A 19,254-nucleotide genomic window follows, 5' to 3' on the forward strand; every position below is an offset into this window, starting at 1 on the left:
ATATAATTTGTATCTATAACTACATATTTGTCTAGATAAATTAAATATCTAATTCTTTAAGTAAAATGTCAAAACTGAGCTCACATTATTTCAGTTGGTCCTAGTTCTACCAAATATTTTACTACATTTTTGTCTGAGGTATTCAGTGAATCAGGACTTCAGTCCACATCTCCCCGCTTTCAGAGGGTGACTTAGCTACTTACCATGGGAATCGCAATCATCTCTTCCTTTTTGGCCCAAAGAATATTTCTCTCTTGCAAAACAGAATAGCTTCCAGGGAAAGAACTGAGTGACAGGGCTATAGGATACCTTACAGCAGGAAAGCTGTAGCAATTACCAAGTTCATCACAGAAAGGATGTGGCAACTGTGTTCTAGGAAATGGTGAGTCCTGAAACGAAGGAGGCACCTCTGCTCACTGCAACAAAGAAAAATGCTTAAATTGTAGATTTGAGCAGGATTACAAGACTCTTTGCTCTTCAGAATTTGTTATTGGGTTCCTGTTTGGCTTGCTGGCCTTTCTGTGGTTAATAATGCTCCATCTTACATAGAGAGACTATCTGAAGCACTACAAGTCCCACCAGGTGACTGGGCATTCAGTGCTATAACATGGTGACATTCATCCCTACTGTGCCCAAATTCCTTTCTGCAAGAAGTCATTAGGGACAAAAATAAGATGCCATGGATAGTTTGGGAGTAAGCTAATTAAAAATTGCATCATGTTTGCTCTGGAGTAGGGCACATCTATGGACAATTACTAGTTTTACTTGGGTTTATATAGCACAATATACAAGAGAGGACCCTGAACTTGTCTGTAAGATATCCTGCATCATGTATCTGAAGTGTACAGATTTACATGCATTTTTCATCATACTCTCCTGTTTTCCCCACACAGTTTCTTGAGCCAGACTTTGAACTGACATTTTAAATTTTTGTTTAAAATTGCTTTTGAAGCGATATGTTCTCTTAGAATTCCTGTTCAGATGCAATAAGGGCGTTTGTCACTTTTGAAATGAAGCATGTAGATTCCTAAATTACCTCGATGACCTTGAGAAATGAGATTCAAAAGTAAGGCAAATAATTTTGGGTTTTATTAGTCACTGAAGAACCATACAGTGCATCAGGTTTCATATTTCCATTTTTTAAAACCACTTCTGATCACTATTAGCAGGCGGTAGCAAAAAGGGAAGAGAATGTTTCTATTAGGTTGATCGAAGATCTTCTTGAGAGGTCTGAGCTTTGCTTGGAGAAAAAACCACGCTTGTTCCAAATCACTCAACTACATAAAAATGGACATGCAATTAGTCTTGATTGTGCATGTGGCTGCAAAAATTTTATAGACAGCTGAGCAGTCAGCCTTCTAAGCAGTCATTTGCATGTGTAGTTAGCCTGACTACTTGTGCACAAATTCAGAAAATATGGGGCTTAAACTAGGAGCAGTAAAATGGTCTTGGTTAGCTTAGTGAAGCCCCTTACAATAAGGAGAACATGTTTGCTGTTTGACTCTTGCATGAGATGAAGTCCTTCATAAAAAAACTGCTTTCCAACATAAACTACTAGGAAAATTATTTTGGTAGTCACCCCTCTGTACATGGATCTCCAGAAAGAGTCTCCTGTGAAAAAGCAGGAAGTTAAAATGCTTGGAAGGGCAATATCTACTCCAATTATTGTCAGAGGGCATTTGACTCTTCTGCTTAGTTTTATTGTAATGTTATCTCTCTCCTTTCATTAAGTGAGAATGCAGAGGTGATGCTTGCTTTTTGTATTGTATCCTGTCAGTGTTTCTATCTAGCAGCACATTTTGCTACTGAGAATTCAGACCTACAGTTGGTTCTGGGTGAGGAACACACAACTTTTCATGCAGAATAGCCTTATGAAAACAGAAACATTATGCCAGACAGTCTTTCCACAATGAAGAGGGTTATCCCAACATTAGTGAGAAATTAAGTACTTTGTCACTGGGAGATAAGAAAGTCTAGTAATAAAATTTTTAACATCCTGTCAGTTTATGATCAGATTGCTTCCAAATAAAATGATGAAGTTCATTTTGAAAATACATTTAATTAAATTATATGAAAGGATCTCCTCTACCCCCTGCTTTAACTGCTACCAGAACTTTTTTCCTCCAAACCACTAACTGAAGCATCAAATCTGCCCCTCTTCTGTTTGTACAAAATAGTTCTTTTACTATTGTAACTGCCCTTTTTATTCATATAAAACTACTTTGTCTTCAGCTCAGAGCTGGCTGAGCTCTTGAGAGTAATGCGACCTTAGAAGGCGTGTTCAGCATCATATTCAAGAAAAAAGGGGAGCTCTAACTTGTCGAGAGAGCTGCTGATTTATCAAAGAAGCCTAAGAATTTGAATTACACAAATTAGTGGGTAATTTTTAAATGTTATTATCACTCAGTGTAATTTGATCGTTGTCTGAGATGACAGCTATAGAGGGAGGAAAATGTTTTCTATCCTTTCTAAAATCTACCCTTTTTAAAATCTTTAAGATATTAAAGTGAACATAGCTGAAATAACCTAAACATTGCAAAGTAAAGTTTTGTGTAAGATGACTCCTGTGTTTTCAAAAATATGGAAATTTCTTCTATTTTCTACTCATGTTGTGGTTCTGCCTGTATGTGTGTCCAGTCTCTCCTGTATTACTAGTATAAATCAGAAATATTCGAGAAGCATACAGTGTGTTTGCACAGTTCCCTCATAATTATAATGCAGTTTTACAACCTAAGAACTGAAAACACTCTAACAGCAGGAAGATATTAAGATCTTATATGCATTTCTATCAACAGGAGAATGGAAATACATGGAGTAGAAATAACTAAATCAGTTGTGTGTATAAAAAGAAAAAAAAATTTAAAATCAATTCAATCACAGAAGTTGTATTTATTTTTGGCCTCAGTTGGATGTATCCATTTATTTCCCAGTCTTGTGAGCATCTAATTTATATATAATAAGCACAGGAGTTTATGAAGCTGTATCCTACAACTAAGAGCAGCTATGGTGCATGAATAGCAGAGAGAAGGTAAAAGGAAAATAGCACCCAAAAGCTGCCTCATGCAAAGCTGCACAGAGCAGCATAGTAAAACATGGCCCAGTTGAGGGCCCTTCTTTCCACAGAAACAAGTAATTAGAATTTTCTTCTGCTAATGTCTGGCTTCAGTGTGGATTTGTGGTATTCTGGAGGCTTTGGTAAAGGCTTTCTGGAGATTTGACAGCAGAAAATGCCACAGTCCAAATTTATATCCTGTGTGCATTTGTAATGTGAACGTTTCAACTTCTGTTTTTTCCATGGGGGTTTGAAGTGGAGTGTGTGAACCAGACATCTGTAATGATGCTGTAATCAGGCTATGGGGATTAAGCTTATTAATAATGAAATATTGTCCTGGGAGTGCGTTCCTGTTCAGATATTACTTTAGAAATTTTAGCAGACAAAACCCGTACTCAAAGAGCAATATTCAACACAGATCCTTATAATGAGAAAAAGATAAATTCCATAAAAATGTGAAATGTGCCTTAAAAAATCCTTATACAGATCATCTTCTATGTTGCTGAGAGTTAAAGAGCTCTATGAATGTTTGAAGTGTCATTAAAATTGTGAGGTCTCCTAAGTAAAAAATGCATGTTATGAGATCTAATATCTTTTTTCTTCTCTGTGTAACAGCACTGATAAATTTTATATTGGCCTGAAAGTGGATGAAGACTTTCAAATTCAAATGTCAGCTATCTCAAATGCTGCAGAAAGAAGGGAAGTTGTCTCATGATAGTTAGCCTAGACAAACTGATCCAAATTTCCTGAACAATAAGAACTACATGCCCTTACTGTGTATACAGGAGTACTTAGTTATGCTCAAGATGAAGATTTTAAAAGATTATATCATGCCCAGCCCTGTCACCTGCGTCAGTTTACTTCTTAACATGATTACCATCTTGATAGTAAAACATACTGTACTAAATTTTAATCAAATATAATTGTACAGATTTCAGAAACCTGTAGGTAGACTAGTGGTGACTATATTTGACTCTTGTTTTCTTTTCATGTGTGAATATTAACCTGCTCAATAAAGTAGACTTAACAAATGAACATGGGGAACAGTAAGACAGAAATTAATTCAGTCTTCAACGTTACAGTGAGTTGACCCTGGATGGACACCAGGTGCCTACCAAGTAGCTCTATCACTCACCATCCTCAGCTGGACAAGAGAGGGAAAACATAGCAAAAATCTTGTGAGTCAAGATAAGGACAGGGAAGATCACTCACCAATTACTGTCACAGGCAAAACAGACTTCACTTGGGGAAACTGATTTAATTTATTGCCAATAAAATCACATAGGATAGTGAGAAATAAAACCAAATTTTAAAGCACTTTCCCTCCACCCCTCCCTTCTTCCCATGAATTCTCTACCTCCTCTCCCCAGAGGCACAGGGGGATGGAGAATGGGGGCTGCAGTCAGTTCGTCACACATTGTCTCTGCCACTCCTTTGTCCTCACAGGAAGGATTCCTCACAATCTTCCACTGCTCCAGGGTGGGGTCCTTCCCACAGGAGACAGTCCTCCCCCAATATCTCCAACATGGGTCCTTCCCACAGGCTGCAGTTCTTCAAGAACTGTTCCAGTGTGGGTCCCTTCCGTGGGGTGCAGCCCTTCAGGAACAGGATCCTCCAGTGTGGGTGCCCCACAGGGTCACAGGTCTCACCAGGAAACCATGTTTCAGCATGGGCTCCTCTCCATAGGGCCACAATTCCTGCCAGGAGCCTCCAACAGGTTGGCTTTCCAGCAGGTCACAGCCTCCTTCAGGCTGTGTGTGGGATCCTCCACAGGCTGCAGGTGGATTTCTGCTACACTGTGGAGCTCCATGGGCTGCAGGGAGACAACCTGCTTCACCATGGGCTTCAGGGAAATCTCTGCTCTGGCACCTGGACCGCATCCTCCCCCTCCTTCTGCACTGATATTGGGTTCTGCAGAGCTCTTTCTCTCACTCTTCTCTCTGGCTGCTGTTGTGCAGTTGTTTTTTTCCCCTTCTTAAACGCGTTAACACCTGAGATGTTTCAAATGAAGTTGTAGGTACTGCCACTGTTGGGGTGGTCTCTGCTGAATGGCCATCTGGTTTCATGCTAGATGAGGGGTCCTGAATAGACTTGATGTGTAATGTTGGGGAGGGAGGGAGAGTGACAGTTTTCAGCCTATAGTTTCAGGGGTTGTTGATAACACTGGACAGATTGCATCAAAGAGAGGATCACAAATGAACTTTCTGTGTAGTTGGAAAGGCTTCTGTTTGCCCTCTCAGCTTGTGAATTCTGGAACTGGTGGTACCCATCAATAACCAGTTGTGGGCATAATTTCTCTTAAGTACAAGTCTCATTTGCCATATTGATGACGCCCTCTCTGAATTTCTCCAGGTCATCTTAAATATCTTTGTTTTGCTTCAGTCTGTCTTAGCCAAGTGTAGTCAGTCACCTGGATGTACAGCAGGACATCTCAGCAAAAGTGTCAGCCTGGTTTGCTCCCTGCCTGCAGAACAGACAATGGGGTGGAACCCAGCGAGAGCCAGGGTGAAACCCTGGGGCAGAGGAGCTGTTAAAAGAAAACAGCCCAAGATCCCTCAGAGCAGAAGAAATGAGACCACTGAGTTCCAGTTCTGTCACCTACCAGTGTCCATAAGTGAGCTGACAAAGCCCTATGGCCAGCACCATTGGCTGACTGTCACTGTTGAAAGTGCTGCAAAAGAGAAAGAAAGGATCATTGATGAGATCCAGATTGACAAGAGGGAAGACAGTGATCGGGTATCAGATATGCTTTGTTCTGATTCCTTGTCACTTAGCTCATCTGAAATAGAAAGTCGAAAATATGGCAATGACTTGGAAATCATCAGAACAGCAAGTTGCAGGGAGGGCCTGCTGAGCCACCTGTGCCCAGACTCAATGCTTCAGTTATAGCCTTCTTATAGATGCCTTTTGTTTTCTTTTTTTGCCATGCAGTAATTCACACATCTTATATGTATTTTCATGGATTGCATCAGTGAGGTATACATACATTCTACTCAGTAAAAATAATATGTAATATAAAATGTGCATTTTAACTAGCAGTGTACATTCTTTATGCAGGTACAGAAGGCTTGGGATTTAGCATTACTTCAAGAGATGTCCCAATTGGTGGCTCTGCTCCAATTTATGTGAAAAACATCCTTCCGAGAGGTGCAGCTATTCAAGATGGGAGACTAAAAGCTGGAGACCGATTAATTGAGGTAAGGAAATGTTACATGTTGTTTGTCTGTGTTTTGGCATGTGCCCACACACTACTTCACTTCCAAAGGCTAATCTGTTTTATGTTATAGGAAAATGTTTCCCTATTTTTCCTTTTTCTTTGACTTTATTATTTTTAGGTAAGAGATCGAGTTGCTGAGCATTTTCAGTACGTAACTGTTTAAAAAGCTGGACCCAGACATACTATAAAAACATTAATTTACATGTCCTAATTGAATATAGTGTCATAGTCTTGCATTGCTGCTTAGCAATGAATTGAAGCAAAATGATTGTTACCTAGTAAGTAGAATTAAATCAGCATGGAGTGACAGACCAGAAATTATCGAAGATGTTGCCAAGTATGGAAGGCAATACCCTGAAAAGGTTTAGTGAATTAACTAAAGGGATATAAGAGGAGGGCAGTCCTAAAGAGAATCAAGGCCACTTCCCTCCTGAAGGAAGGATGTCCTCAAAGGAACAAAATTTCTCTTAGATAGGTGCACCGCAGAGATCTTTCTGCAAATCTAACTGGAGTGATATAAGACGTTACCACCCACAGCTCTTCATTACTGTCCCTAAGCCAAATGACACTGGAGGTACTGCTGAGCCTGTAACTGCCTCTCAGTGCCCTAACTTCACTTTACTGCAAAATTGGCCAAGTCAGCTTGAATTGTTGCTGGAGGATAGCCCTCTGTAATTACTGTAATTCAAGGTAACCCAGATGACTTGGCTAGAAGGGGACTGAGAAGCATTTAAGATGACAACTGTGGCATCTCAACAGGGTGAGCTATGGTCTCTTACAAGGGGAAGGAAAAAGATGGTTTTCTGACTCCTGAGCACCATGCTCCCTTACTTAGCACCGTTAGTTGATTTGCCTTCATTTTCAGAATGTTTCTGAACAGGCAAGCCTGAGATTACTTGGTCTTTCTCTGGCTTCTCCCTTACTGATGTTAGCTCATACAGTGGGAAATGCTGCACGTATCCCATACCTGTCTGTCCTGATAAGTGGCATGTGGAGGCCAAGGGATTGGACCGCTGAACAGAGGCAAGATAAAGAGTAGCTACCCCAAAGTTATTCGGGGAAAAAATTACTTTCTACTGTTGTCACAATTCGTTGTGCAAGATGTATTTGGAAGGTAGGTATAACACCAAGACATGTGGAAACAGGACCAGTTTTGGAAAGATTTTTATGCAGAAATTCTTGTAAGAAATACTGGTAGGTGGGATTAGTTGACCTTAGAGTACTCTGGACTATAATGTTGCTGCTGAAAAGGAGTGAAGTATAGCTGTCTGGCTTGTTATTTTTATTTGTCTGTGAAGGATGGCCATTTAATTAGTTCTATTAAGTGAAAGCTGTAATGTGAGCTAATGAGCAGGTTGCTCCAGTGAGGGTTTTTTAATACTGTCCCATATGATTCACATGACTTTTTGCTATTAATTTCTGCTGTTTTTCCTGGTTTGGAGTCTTACTACTTTCTAACATTTTTTTTTTGTCACAGGTAAATGGGGTCGATTTAACAGGCAAAACTCAAGAAGAAGTTGTGTCCTTGCTGCGAAGTACCAAGATGGGAGGGACAGTTGGCCTTTTGATTTTTCGACAGGAAGAAACATTCCATCCAAGGGAACTGGTGCGTAAAATAGAGAGCAGCTAAGAGATTTAGATGAGTATGAGAAAATGATTTGATCTTGTCACCTGCTAGTAAACATGCCTGGCCAGCACTGAATATAAGAAAATGAAAAAAAAGCTATTTTGTTTTATTTAGAATATTTTACATGCATGTTTTATATTTTCTTCAAGATCTGCTACTGGAATTAAGTATTTTTCGCACTGTATAAGTGAGAGCTTTATTTTGAGTCAAAATGTTTATAGAAGAAGCTATTGCATAGACTTTATTTGGATGCATGCAGACAAGTAGATTATTTCATATCTTTCATAAGGACAAATCTATGTTTGAAAGCCTGCCATTTTTCCCACTACCTGCTCACTAATATATTTTAGAGCATATAATATTATGCCAAAACAGGATATGTAAATACTTTTCTATCCAAATATCCCAGATATAAGAAATAGTAGCCTTTTTTTGAATATAAATGCAATCTCTGTGGAATGGAAACCCTGCAGTTATTAATTTAGCAGGGCAATTCAGAAGATGTTTCTGAGAAATTTACATTAAATGGAAATAAAACGGTGTTTCATACTATCCCTGCTCCACTTGCATAGTGTATACAGATATTTCTCTGATAATTATTCAAGATAATTTCTGTTATGAAAAGATAGACTGTAAATGTAGCAGTTTTACTTTGTTCTGTACTCAATTAAACTGCTGAACTTATTTATTATTTGCATTATTGTAGTTATATACAGCTCTAAAAATAACTTATTTAGCTGCATTATTGTGAGAAGATAGACAAATATAAGTATGATGAATTAATTGCTTCATTTTTCTATTGGATTTGTGTTATTTTGAATGCAAAGAGAATGAATTTTCATTTGGCCATTTCAAGACATTTAACATTAGCCTTTTACCTTTCAAAACTACAATTAAACCTAGGAAGTCAAAGTGGCAGGGAAGGTCGCAAATGAACCTCACTTTTACTTTAATATTCTTGGAACATGACTTCAAGTGCTGAAATGAAATCTGTCGTAAAATGAAGAGAAATAAACAATTTGAGATCCTATTATGCCCTACTTATCACTGGAACAGTGAAAGCCATCTGTTTATAAGTATATGCTGTAATTTTCACAGTATTACTATCTTACATAAAGGTGATTGAAAATGCTTTTTGAGATTTCTAAATAAACTTAGAAGTAAGAAAATGTCTTAATTTTGTGTATATTATTTCTATGGTAAAATGAGGAAGTTTTAACGCATATTTTGACACAGGATTTTGTTTAAATAATTGTAAACAAAGATACGATGTGAGTAATGCAGAGATTTAATAGCAATACTTGAAGTAGTTTTAAAATAACAGCAAATCAGCCCCTTTAAATGAGTTCAACCTCAGTAGCCTCCCTGCTGCAGCTCAGGCAATACTCCCTCAAATATTTTGGCAAAGACCAGCATAAGGAAGGCAGTCATGGCTGTGTCAGGTAGTAGGTGGGTTTTGTGCTATGTAATCGGAGATCAGATCTGAACTGGTGTGTTTTTCTGTAGCTCCAGTTGAACAAATGATATTGTGAGGATCTGACAGTACATGCCTGTGATGATCCTCTGTTCCATAAGGACTTGTTTGTTTGCATTCTGATATGAAGGACTCTTAGGCGTGCACTGCTGGCTGCTGTCAAAGAGTGGGAGCAGAATTGCTGGGGAAGGTGTTGAACTAAAAGTCATCATAAGGGCTGTTCTTTATTCTCTGGTAAGAAATGATCCTAAAAGAAAAAATAAAAGAGGTCTTTTCAACCAGCTCCTCTCATAGACTTTTACTAGCTTTATGAAAAAAAAAAAAATAATATCGAAATAGGGAGGGGAAGTCTGAAGTCATGTCAGTTCATCTTTTTCACATGCAAACCTTCTTTGGCCACCTAGGAACAATTTGTCTTTGCATCCTTCCCCTATTTCTACATTTGTGTGCTCTAAATAGTAACTAAATGAGATGTGTCTCAGAAATCGTATGTATAAAATCATGTCATTTGATGTTATCCATCTCATAAAGGGCAGGACTTGCTGTTGCTTGCTGAGGAGTGGTCAATATTTAAACCATTTTATATTTACCAACATTTGTACTGATAGTAATCCCAATAAAAGAGGTGTTTAGATTTTATGTTTTGAGTTATGGCTTGTTGAATGACTTTTGAAAACAAGTATCTTTGGGTTTCTTTTTGAGTAAAATGAAGATAATAAACTTAGGAAAGTTGTGGAATTTAATGTCTTTGATGTATGTTGCTGTTATTGTCTGAAAGAGACCTACAAAACTATGTAGTTGTAGCTAAAACTTACGTGATTGTTAAGCTGAGCCCATTTAGGTTATTATGGAATCTTTGTAGCCTGTGTGATCAGGTCAGGAAGTATGTACACGTGATTACCCAGTGCAGCACATCATGGTAAAAGTGAGTAAAAGGTGGAAGCAGGGAATAAAATCAAATTGGCAGAAATCAACTTTTCTGACCGGTAAGATCTGGAAGAATGATTATGTTTCACCAGAATATCAGGCATTTTTATTGCTTCTGCAGTTACCTAATGCCAGATAGGTAATCTATTAGGGCTTGTCCAAGTTAATGTGAGGTAGAGGCACATTGTCTCTTAAAGATATTCCTTGCTCCCTCCCTTCATGAAAGGGGTGAGGATTACTCTGGTTAAATGAAGCTCCTGTAGCACTGTGGTTACCTCATGTAACTTGTGAAGCCTTTTCTTAGAGCTGCTACCGACTATGGGAATAATCTGAAGGATTGGCTTGGGTTATTTAGCTTTAGAGCTATATTCTCAGTATCAACAGAGACTAGCTAACAGAGTTAATCTCCAGTACCCTACAAGTTAATATGCCCCTTGGTACATATATGTCCTTTACATGTTTCTGGTAGTTGTCTCCTTCATCATTTTTTCTTTACTGGTTGTTGGCTTCAGGTTGAAGCTAACTGGATGTTTGTGTTACTGCTTAGCCACTACATTTTTGTGCTTTATCATTTGAATCTCCTTCAAAACAACCTAAAGCAAAAATGTCCAGTAAACCCTAGCATTTCATTGTTTCCCAGCTGAATGGAAACAAATAGCTGGTTAGCCCAAAAGTGATCAGCCAACCAGCAGCAAGGTGTCTCCTGAGTGTTCATATGGGTTTTAATATGGGCTTGGAAGAGCCATAGTTCCTTACGTGTGTTTCCAGAATTGTTTGGGGGTTGCATTTTCCGATGACGTGTGTCTGCCTTATGTGCTCTGAGACACAGGTGAGGAATGCAAAGTACAGGAGTGTCCCATCTCCGGTGAACTGAAAGAACCCTCCTGTACTGGGATATCCAGTGCTGTTGTTCTGGTTCATCCAAACATGCTCAAAAGGGGAATCCCTTGCTAAAATGAGAATGGGTGTTTTAAAAAATAGGTACTCATTTGAAATATTTGGAAGGGTTCATCTGGACTACCGAGGTCATTCTTTGAAAACTTCGAAGCAGAAGGGAAAGGCCAGGGGAGAACATCCCTGAATGAGAACTTTCCCTCAGCCAGAAAATGGTGCAAGCAGCCATGGTTCTTCCTTGCCCAGATAGTCACCTCCCCCATAACCAAATAAAGTCAGGTGCACTACCACAAGATCACTGGAGTTATTTTTGTTCACCTCTCTTTTAGTGCTTGTTTAGACAATTTTCAGTCAGAGTTATGACAAACACCCTTCATTTTTTCATTACCACTTCACATCAGAATTAGAGCTCTTTGTTTATCCCCATGATGATAGATAGTATATGTCATATGTAGTCGTGTTCTTATTTATTTTTTTTACTTCCTTTAGAATGCAGAACAAAGCCAGTCACAAATTCCAAAGGAAACGGTAAGAGCTTTGTCTTTTCCATATTGGAAGACTCCCAAATGTTTTTAACTTGATATGGCACTTCTCCATCAAAGTTTTATAGATCCTTCTTTCATCTTATATACTGTAGATGGCTCTCTGTAGCTTTAAATTTTAAATGCATTTTTTAATGTAATTTCAAATACTGTTTAAAAATTATATACAATTCATTTATTACATACGTCCAAGTGCTATTTGAAATTACATCTTTTATACACAGCCAACGACCTAAAGTTAAATGATAAGAGTAGACTGTTAACTTGGGTTACATATTGAAACTAATTGTTTTAATCATGATTATATGACTGAAATATGAGATACAAACACAGAAGTTAGGCAGCTGGGGTTTAAGTTTTAATTGTATCCTCATAGCAAACTAGTGTTAGTTATTTTTAAGAAACTATAGGGAAATAGTATCAACTTCAACCTTAAGAAGGCTGAAACTGGTCTGTATGTGATGTGTCAGTGAGGCTTTATATTGAGGTTGTATACTGTTTATGTACCTCACTTTAGTCAGTGGCACAGGATCAGTTCAATAAACAATATACTAATACATATAACAAGTTTTTCTAAAATAAAAGGTTTATTTCATTAAATACTAACAGAGGATATTACTATAATATATTACCTTAAAGTTGCACTGTATTTTAATTAAAAACATACTTCAAGAAGCTCCATTCAGTTAGGTACTCATTTAAAAATTAAATAAGAAATTAGATTATGGAGAAATTGAGAGAGTACATGTGGGGATTTGAAATTATTTAAGCTGCGGAAAACCAGAAAGAGCTTGTCCAATTGGTTCAGAATGCCTTAGCAGCAATGGTGAGATGGTGTCTGCGATAAAAAGAAAGTCAGGACTAAGTGAATAGATGTAAGAGCCATCTCAGTGAAATAGTCAAGGGTACATTGGCTGATACTATTATTTTTTCAGGCCAGGGGAATGTAACTGTTAAAATGGGCATTTGGGTTGAACGTAGCAATATTCACTTTTATCCTTCTGGCTTTTGGTGTCCTTCTAGTGTGAAAGTCATCTGCATAAGGCCTTTCTAAAACGTGGGTATACCATTGTTTTAGACATGCCTTGCAGTATCTTTTTAGTGCATCTCATTAGAGTACAGTATGTTTTTATCTTCATGGTTTCATACCACGTACTGCTGATATAAAGGGAGATCAAAGATCAAAGCCCAGCATAGTATTTCTAGCTGTAATTGGATACCATTGAGAATAATGTGTGGGTGCAGCCTTATAAAATTATCCTGGTTTTAGAAGTTGAAATTCTGCCCCAAAAAACTCATTGAGATAAGGCAGATTTCCTGCAAGGTGTTTATAGAAATCAGTTGCTTATCTCTTGCAAAGTTAATGTTTTGGAGCAAATTCCATGGTGAAACCCTTTCTCTGGCATTCTTGGAACCAACACTCTGACACATCCAAGGAAAGACCAAAAGAAAATAGGTGTTTCTCATTTGTTCTCTTTAGATGTGAGGTAGACATTGCTTGTTAACCAGGAGATTATGCAGAAGGGACAGATAGTGTATGAGTAACTAGGGATTTCTGAAAAAAAAACAGCCAGAAAACCCTAGCAAGCCTTGGAAATATGGAAACTAGTTGGAAAACATATGTGGTTACTGAGGGAATGAAGCTAGAAACCTGGTCACTATATTAAAAAAAATGCCTAATGTCTTGTGTTTTTCATTCATTAGGTGTTGGGATTCTTTTGTTATTTATTTGAAGGCTCAGAACAACAATGATTGATAGTAGGAAAACTAGGTCTCTTTATATTGTCTACTCCAGTGTGGGAATAAAAAAATGGACTAAATGTGAAAGGTTTCAGTGGATATTTATAATTCACAATGCTTTTACACTTACCTCCCTTCTTCCAATCTACTTTGCTTTGGATAACTGTGATAATCCAGTTCTACAAAACTAATTTTCCTCAGCTATACATTAATAATACAGTTACACATTTTTTATTATTATTTTTGAAAGTATTTTTCATTGCTTTCCTTTATTCTCCTTAGTTCTGCCTCAATACCTATTTATTTTTCATCTGTCTACTTTTCTGGTCTTTGAGATTTCTAATCTTGCAATTTCTATTTCTGTGCCTGCTCTGATCTTTGTGCTGTTAGTTGTGAGGTTTTAGTCTCCAAGTGTCAAGGACTTGATAGTAGAAAGCAAAGCAAAAAAAAACCTCAACAAAAAAGCATGATGAAAGCAGTGAAGCTACAGAAATGAGAAAGGTGAAATGCAAGTCTGTTTCTAATTTAAAGACAAAATGGTTGTGAGGTTTTTTTGTTGTTTATTCCTTAGTGCGGAAATAGAAGAAAAGTGCACCTTTGAAATTAAAAAAGAAAAAAAAATAACCTTGAAAGTGGAAGGCCTGAAATAAAATCTCAAAATATCAAGCCTAATTTATCAATAAATTCTTAACACTCAGGGGTTACATTCATGTAACTGTTACTTTGAAATGGTTTACATTAATATTGTGGCACTAGGATGCAGTAGTTAGTCCTCATAGATGTAATAAATGGAAACCTTGAAGATCAGTTTTTTCTTGATTTGTGACCTGAAATCCTTGACAGAGTTACTTCTTACAACCCATACAGAAAGCATATAACTTCATATTTTATATGCCATCACAGAATACAGATTCTTATATTCTCAGTCTTGAACTTCCATATGAGGAGATTTTGTAATTTGCTCGACTCACAGAATTCAAGCTTTCCAGCATCTTCACCTTCTAATCAGTAACTGTGCCCTGGTAAAAACAGGACTGCTGATTTTACCTTCTATTTTGCTTATGAACAGAGCTGGCATGCTGTTTACTTATGTAGCAAGGAAATCTCCCATATCTTGGTTGAAAGATTGTTTCACCCAGCCATGAGTTTGTGCCATTTGTATAGCTGCTGACAGCATGGAACAGATGCACCTATTTCTAAATGTGGTGATTATTTGGAATGTAGGAAATTGACCGTAATATGAAAACTAGTAATTTATCATTATTACATTTCTGTTTCTAAGCATAATTATCTTAATCTGGTTACAGTGCATTGAAATGAACTGTTAATTATGCTATGTAAAACATCTGACAATTAATTTTTCCTCATACTCTTTGAAAGGCAATAATGTTTTAGTAGTATTTTGCTCTTACAATTGTCGTTCACTGTTTGTTTTCTGAATTGAGAACCAGCAAGTTAACTTTCATGTAAGCAGAATGCTAGAAAAATAATAATTATCATATAAGTGTTTTCTAGGGAGTGTTGTCTATTGATAAAAGACAATTCAAAGTTAGGATTCAGGATTTCATTTCATGATTTTTGCACTCAGCAGCATGGGAAAGCTTCAGTTTTCTGTTCTCATTTGTTTTTCTGTCAAATTGCTGTAAGTGAGCAGAATGTTATGTATTTTAGTGAGTGCAGGATTCGTAACAGTGACATAACAAGAGTGTTGGAACAGTATATAAATGTTTAGCAACCCTGATAGAAATTGCAAATGGGATTGCTTTTTATTTTCTTCTGAACTTGAACATTTGATACTCCTGTTATTATCTAAATTTCATTTTGATCACCACGTTTTTTCCGATCCAATTGCTGTTCTTGCCATATACTTTATGTGTGATTCTGAGTAAATTAGCTAGCTACACTTTTTTTTTTGCAAGAATTCATTACCTATAGGAATAGGGTGATGCTGGTCAGAGGCATTTTGTAAGCACTAATGCATAGTTATTTTGTTTGCAACTTTTCATGTTGTCAATATGAGAGATAATATTCACAAATGCCTAGAAATACATGATTTGTATTAATTTATGCAAATAGAAAATTCTTGGGGAAAAAACCACAGTCAGTGTTGAGCTTTAAGAGGGTGGTGTTCTGAGTGCATGTGTGTTTGTCTTTTACTTTTGCTCAAAAGCTGTTTGTATTACTTCAAGGTACCTAATCACTGGAGATGTATCCATATATATTTTTCAAAAGCTGTAAGTTAAGTTTCCATCATTTTCTATTTAGCACTTACATAGAACTTCAGCTTTTATAGCAGCTTTATGTCATTTGGTTGATGCAACTCTTCCTTCACACACAACCAGCTTTGAAAAACAGTTAAAAGCTTCATCAATTTCCATTGTTGCAAGAGGTGATCCAAATGTCTAAAACTGGAGCCAAGATCATACACTGACTAATATCAGACCCACCAGCAGAGATGCTGCTATCATTAGGAACAGAATGATTTCACTGAAAGAGGATATATTTGACTGATGCTGTTATTTCCTCCACAGTGTTTAGGAGTACTGCAGATATATTTTTGTACCTTTTTATCCTCTAACGGTGTGAGGCACAAGGGTGATTGCAATGTTTTAAAAGTGCTATTTTAGTGCTATTTTGAGTGGTTTCAGATAATATTTTTGATAAAATTGTGACATAAGAAACAGATCACTGGCCATATGAAAGAACAGGTAGTGAATGTGTGATTTTCTGCAGGCCACTGTTGTACTTTCAGTCTTTTACCGTAGGAGATACTCCAGTATTGAATAGCATGTTCTGTGCATTAGGAGTAGTGATGAGACATTAATTCCTACTAAATAATTAATACAGCAGTTGAGTGATAGTGCTCATGAATGCTTTTTGACCAGTCTGAATTTCCTGGAATGTTCAGTGATGATCCACATAAACTTCTGTGTAATGATGTGCTTGACACTGACCCTCAGGCTCATAGAGTTGACTGTCACCTGCAGGTGATTTACATGGGCTGTGATGTGGCACACTTAAGCTGGCTTCATGCAGCACCATGGAGCAACTTTGGCAGATTTCTCGACACTGGCATTGGTAGTAGCACTTGTTGGCCAATTGCCAGTTTTGTAGAAGACAACCTGTCTCTCCACTGGGTTTTGTGGCAGGGGGTTGCCTCAGTGCCACCACTGCAGAGTCATCCAGAAGACACACTGGTGTGTACAAACTTGGTTTGGTGCAAACCTTGTTTTACTGCATCATTGGCTTCAGATTCTTTGTGTTGATTTTTCCTTGATATTAAATCCAGGGAAAATAGTGAGATTAAATGGTTTGCCATGGTTGCCTGAAAGTACGAGTAAGACACAGATCAGTCTGAGTACTCCATATGCTTCCTGTGGAGTGTGTTTCTTACCATGGACTTCTACAAAGGCATTATTTCTCTTTCAACTTGTTTATTCTGTCTGGCTTTCCCAGACACTCTCTATCTCCTTATTTAGTCTTTCAGGTCTTGTAAATCCAATAGGCCAGTGAGAGAAGTATAAAGATTTTTGGGGAGCTGTGTCATTAGTGTGTTGGGCATTGAAGTTTTTCTTGAAGAAGGGGTAGTGTAGAGAGCTGTAGCTTTATAGGCTTCTTTGGTGGAGCAGACACCTGCTGTGTATCTAATCCCTTGGTTTTCACTTCTCTAGGAGAAGCAACCTGTAAAGAAACGGGGTTAGCATTACAATCACATATTTTTGTTTCAGAACATACAGTAGGAGCAGAAAGTTTGAGTAGGAACAACAGTTTGGAAAAAGGTATGTTGACCGGAATAAAGTACGATCATTATGGTAACTTCAGCAGACTAGTCCCTGCATGAAGTCCTGAGGTACAGAACCAACAGAATATTTTTAGTGGTCTGATCAGTTTTTGAAATGTAAAATCTCATCTGCTTAAACCAGTTTCTATGACAGCCCAGATCTGAGTGTTGGCATTAGGGAGAGTAATGTTAGCATAGAAAAGCAATGGACTTCTTATAGATATAAATAACAAACATGTGGATGTACTTAAACATGGGTTTTTGCAGAGCTTTGATTTCCATACTAAATGAAAATCATATGCTAGAATTTTTGTGCTTTGGAAAAACATTTATTTTTTTTTCCTAAATCATATTTTAATCCATCAAAGCCTTTAAACTGAAGACATTTTTGAGTGTGGAATATCTTTTCTGATATTAAATTAAATCCTTAAAATGGACATAATAGGAAATGCAATGGGCCTGTTTTACAGTACTTTCATGAGCTAGCATTTCTGCCTATAAATACGTACCAAAGTTAATCCACATATAATATACAACAAAAATTTTCTTGATAGGATTAAGATTAAAGCAGACCACATTTCCCATAAAATCTCAGAATTCAGATGTAGTTTTTGATACTTAGCATGTGCTGTTTGATTTGAATGAGTGCTGTCTTTGCCAGATGTGACAGATTAACTTGGCTAATATGAGTAACGAGTCTGTATACGTGCAAGTAAGATTCATTAATGTTTATCTAACATATGGGAGATATTAAAATACTTAATCTAGGAAGAGTTAGAAAAAGAAAGCAAGCATTAGGATTCTAGTTGTTTAGTTGTCTTAAGCCCTAATATCATTTTATAACCTCATAAGTAGACACTTCAGGTCCTCACAACCTGTAATGCAACACATGATGGTTATATTTTAAAAAGAAACAAACAAACAAACCCCAACAAAAGACCAAACCAAAACACAATAAAAGGTCTTGTATTCCAGGGGGAAACTGGATTGGAGGGTACATGGCATTATTGGATCAATTACCAGGTTTTTCTCTGCCACAGGTCCAGCTTTAAATCTGATTGAGTTGCTCTAGTTATAGTTATTTTTAATGCCTACCCGTGGCAGGATGCACCAGCTCTCAGTTATTTTTCCCAAGAAGGAGCTTGAACTGACATTATAAAGGTGTGTTTCAGGCCAGGTACATTGCTCTGTTTTCAGTCCCTCCAGCAGTAATACATTACATTTTTTTAAGTACTAACCATCCCCCCCCCCCCCCCCAAACAGTTGTTGACCAGGGAAGCTGTTTTGGTTCCTTAGAGCTTTTAATTTCATATGTTCTACTTTTGTATGCGTGATGGCATAGGATAAAAGTGAGTCATCAGCTTTTTGTGTATCTCAGTTTAGAAGGTGGCCTGGTATGACAGCAGTGTCACCATCCTGAGTTGAAGGACAAAACAATTTGAGTCATCTCTGATGTCAAGAATGTCTTTGCACAATAGCTAAGTGAAATCTCTTGAGTAAATCGTGCATCATTCTATTTTGTTATAATAATACTGAGACAAATTTTATTAGTTTCCCAGTGTATAGGACTTATGAATTCTTAATATTGTGGGTACCTTATGAGAAAGAAGAAAAATCTTCTGAATACTGAAAATATCTTGGAAAAGGCAGTGATGTTAGGTTGGAATGCCCCATTATTGTAAGCAAATGACTAAACCTTGGATTTTACAGTTTCCTGTAGTTTCCTGTAGTTTTACAGCCTACACTTGCCAGACCTGGTGAACTCTTACATCCTTGAGACTTCAAACTCATCTTCCAAGAACTTCAGATTTTTCATCTGGATAAATTCTAAAGAGAGAAGACACATTTGAGAGGCAAAAGGTTGATAGGTTAACAAAGTAATAGTTAAACAGAGGCTAACAGGACTGTAATGTTAGAAGGCTGGACACAACAGGATTTGAGGCAGGTGAATTGAATGGTCAGTGTGGTTGCTGGAGGTGTTAGTGTTTGTGCTATAGTTA

General features: G+C 37.4%; 1 protein-coding gene across 20 annotated transcripts in view; it reads left to right on the forward strand.

Moving 5' to 3' along the window:
- PARD3 (par-3 family cell polarity regulator) overlaps positions 1-19,254 on the forward strand; it is a 452,171-nt gene that overhangs the window by 250,933 nt on the left and 181,984 nt on the right. For 15 of the 20 annotated variants that reach the window (XM_039380698.1, XM_039380695.1, XM_039380704.1 and 12 more), the window contains 3 exons: positions 6,110-6,249; positions 7,747-7,875; positions 11,681-11,719. In XM_039380698.1, coding sequence (XP_039236632.1) covers positions 6,110-6,249; positions 7,747-7,875; positions 11,681-11,719 — 308 coding nt within the window. The remainder of the gene's footprint in view (positions 1-6,109; positions 6,250-7,746; positions 7,876-11,680; positions 11,720-19,254) is intronic. The other 5 variants (XM_039380699.1, XM_039380701.1, XM_039380713.1 and 2 more) reach the window with 1 other exon arrangement.

This window comes from Pipra filicauda, unplaced genomic scaffold (assembly GCF_003945595.2).
Source record: "Pipra filicauda isolate LSUMZ 115617 unplaced genomic scaffold, ASM394559v2 scaffold1_size10287979_pilon, whole genome shotgun sequence".
In the NCBI taxonomy this organism is placed as follows: domain Eukaryota; kingdom Metazoa; phylum Chordata; class Aves; order Passeriformes; family Pipridae; genus Pipra; species Pipra filicauda.